Source organism: Adiantum capillus-veneris, chromosome 7 (genome assembly GCF_014529385.1).
Source record: "Adiantum capillus-veneris isolate H3 chromosome 7, ASM1452938v2, whole genome shotgun sequence".
In the NCBI taxonomy this organism is placed as follows: domain Eukaryota; kingdom Viridiplantae; phylum Streptophyta; class Polypodiopsida; order Polypodiales; family Pteridaceae; genus Adiantum; species Adiantum capillus-veneris.
In genome coordinates, this window is record NC_140937.1 from 1711065 (window position 1) to 1713952 (window position 2888).

The following is a 2888-nucleotide window of genomic DNA, read 5'->3' on the forward strand; positions in this document are numbered from 1 at the left end:
CGCTACAAAAGTTGAAAAGAAAAGCAACCTTTGCAGTGTATATATGGAGTGGGACGCAGCTCTTAGTAGGGGTTGTTTCATGAGCTGCCCGGCGGCAACTATTCTAAAGAAGGGGGGCGAATTTTTTTCACCGACATTCGTGGGAATCTTTAGGTTCCGCTGCGAGCCGCCGGGTGCGATGGTCGAGAGCAGAAGGGAAAGTAGGAGTGGGGACGAGAGGGCTAGTTGTAGTTGTGCCACTTGTAGTTGTACGAGGGCAACTTGCAGAGGGGGAGCGTTACGGCCCTTGCGGGGAAAAGGGCGAGCCGGTGAAGACGACTATGCAAGCGAGCCGGAGATGGTGGGAGCCCTCCACTGGGAGGGAGACGTGGCTATATTGTGTGTGTAGTAGTGACAGTGTGTAGGTAGAGAGAGAGAGAGATAGGAGAGAGAATGTATGTGCATGGTTAGCGACAAGCTGGCGCCTCGCGCATGGAGGCCCTGCCATTGACTCACCTCCGAAGAAAAATCGGAGCTGGTGCCTTGCATAGAGTCGTGTACCGCTGGCTTGCCTCTTCCATTTCGCTTCCATGCCATCGTTCCAGAAGGTATGTCCACCATCGCCAGCCATGGCTGTTCCCTCAACCGCTCTCATCTCATGTTGTGGTGCTGCCGTGGTTTTGTGTTTGTAAAATAACCCCGGTCACCGGTCACGGTGGGCCAGCAACTCATTAATGGCGCGGGAAAACCTTTTGTATGTCTTATCGGCCAGCGACTTCCGGAGTGACCGCGCTGCAGCTGTTGTTGCCTGTCTGTCTGTGCGTGCTTACTGGTAAAAGAGGCGTCTTATCATGGGGAATCGGGATTTTTGTGGAGTGCTGATAAACATAGCCAAGAGCTGATGATGATGGTGCGCAGTCGAGAGGCGATTATGATAAAGAAAGGGCGAGCCAGGGGAGCAGGGGCCGCAGGGCACGCGGAAGAAGAGCAGGAGGAGGAGGAAGAGGAGTCTGAGCCGCAGGCTCCTGCACAGTCAGGACGCACTACATCTGCCCCGTCTTACTTTCGCGGGGTCCGGCAGCGTAGCTGGGGCAAATGGGTTTCAGAGATCCGAGCCCCTCGAAAGAAGACTCGCATTTGGCTAGGTTCCTTTGCCACGCCAGAAATGGCCGCTCGCGCTTATGACGTCGCCGCCCTCTCTCTCAAAGGTTCTTCTGCTTATCTCAATTTCCCCGACTCTCACCTCCGCTACGCTCCCCTGGCCGATCTCTCTCCCAAAAGCATCCAGGCTGCCGCCGCCGCAGCGGCAGCCGCTGCAGCGCCACTGCACGCCTCCCCGACCCCGCTCCCCAACTGCTGTGGCCAGGCCCAAGTAGCCCCCCTGACGCCAGCTAATGCTGAGATGCAAGATGCAGCGGACCACAAGGCAGCTAGAAGCGCAGAAACAGACGCTTCGCAGCACTTCGATCTTGACTCATTCGCCGACTGTGCCGGCACTACCTGTACAGCGATGGCCCCGACAGAGCCGGCCAGTCCGTTATCATCCCGGACAAGTAGCGCTGCAGCAGGTGAGGCCAGCTGTGGCGTCTACAGAACCCATTCGCTGGACTTGGAGGAATTTCTGAATATTGCGGACCTCTCCAACACTTTCGCCATAGATGCTGTGGTACCTGCAGCTGCTTCCTGTAGTATAATCCCAAATGAGCCCGCCGTGTCCTGCTGTACGCACGCCCAGCTCCTGACAGCTGACTCTAATTGGGTGGAAGTAGATTTGCTGTGGCACTTCGATGGTACCTGAGTCCTGACGTCACGACTAACTCCATCCACGGCCTGACTCTCTGATCTGAGCAGTGACCCTGCACACATGAGCTGCCACTTTATTGTCTTGTCTCTGAGCTTCGCGCACACCGTACGTATCTACTCATCCGAAAGCGGCAGCCACAATAAAGTGACAGCTTCTACTAGTCAGTCTACTCTTGCTGCAGGCGCAGACAGAAGTTGTGCTATGTTTTTTATTTTCCTGATTTCTCTGGCTTGCATCGACAAGAATGGTTAAGTTTGTGGACAATATTTCCTATTGATCAACGATCAATGTTAAGCCAAAACAGAATCTGAATTGTTGATGAGATACTGGCGCAATGTGTTTTACTGTTTCTGTTTTCAGTTTCTGTCATGCTGTCCACTGTCACGTGCGTCCCCTAGCCTTCGCAGGCGTTGTGCATGCATGCATGCAGTGAAAGGCCTGACTGAACTACAGTACGCCAGGGTTTAAGGCTAACTATCAGTTGCACTGTTTTTGGTAGCATGTGCACACGATCGGCACGGGACGACCGGACCGTGGACGAGTTAATATATATGATTTGCGCCAGGTAAGCAACACTGTCATCCTGCTTCGCCTATTGTAATTGGCTAATGATACTCAATGCTACTGAACTCTTTTCTTTTGCATAGTATGATCATCAATACTGATGCCTACTGCTCTTGGATTGGATGAACCTTTGTGCCCTGCAACGACCTAATTGGAACACAATTACAGGTTAGGTTCCTACCTAATTATTTGCTTTCTGTTAAGGTGGTTTTGTTGTATTGAAATGTTCGTTTGCCCTTCTTCATCAATATTTATTTCTAATTTATTTGAACTGCTCATTGCATGTCTGAGAACAAATCTCTGAAAGGTTTTGATGAGTTTCTATGTAGCTCATGAGAACAAGAATTTACAAAAATGTTGCTTATAGCCACAAAAGTGGCTTGTGTTCACGCAACCCTAGTATTAAACATAGATGAATAAATAGCTATGATTCTAGAGCATAGTCCATGTAGATCATCTTTTGCCTATACGTCTCACTATCACATCGCCTCTCAGAAACAATTCCAACTTGGATGGTCTTTTTAATTGATCCTTTATATTT

The 2888-nt window shown here is 50.8% G+C and overlaps 1 protein-coding gene across 1 annotated transcript; it reads left to right on the forward strand.

Annotated features, from left to right (window-relative positions):
• The first annotated feature begins 524 nt into the window (after window positions 1-524).
• Window positions 525-2107, forward strand: LOC147453350 (uncharacterized). Its single transcript, XM_086517110.1, has one exon. It carries the CDS (start codon window positions 881-883, stop codon window positions 1775-1777), a length of 897 nt encoding a protein of 298 aa, XP_086373236.1. The 5' UTR covers window positions 525-880; the 3' UTR covers window positions 1778-2107.
• The last annotated feature ends 781 nt before the right edge of the window (window positions 2108-2888 follow it).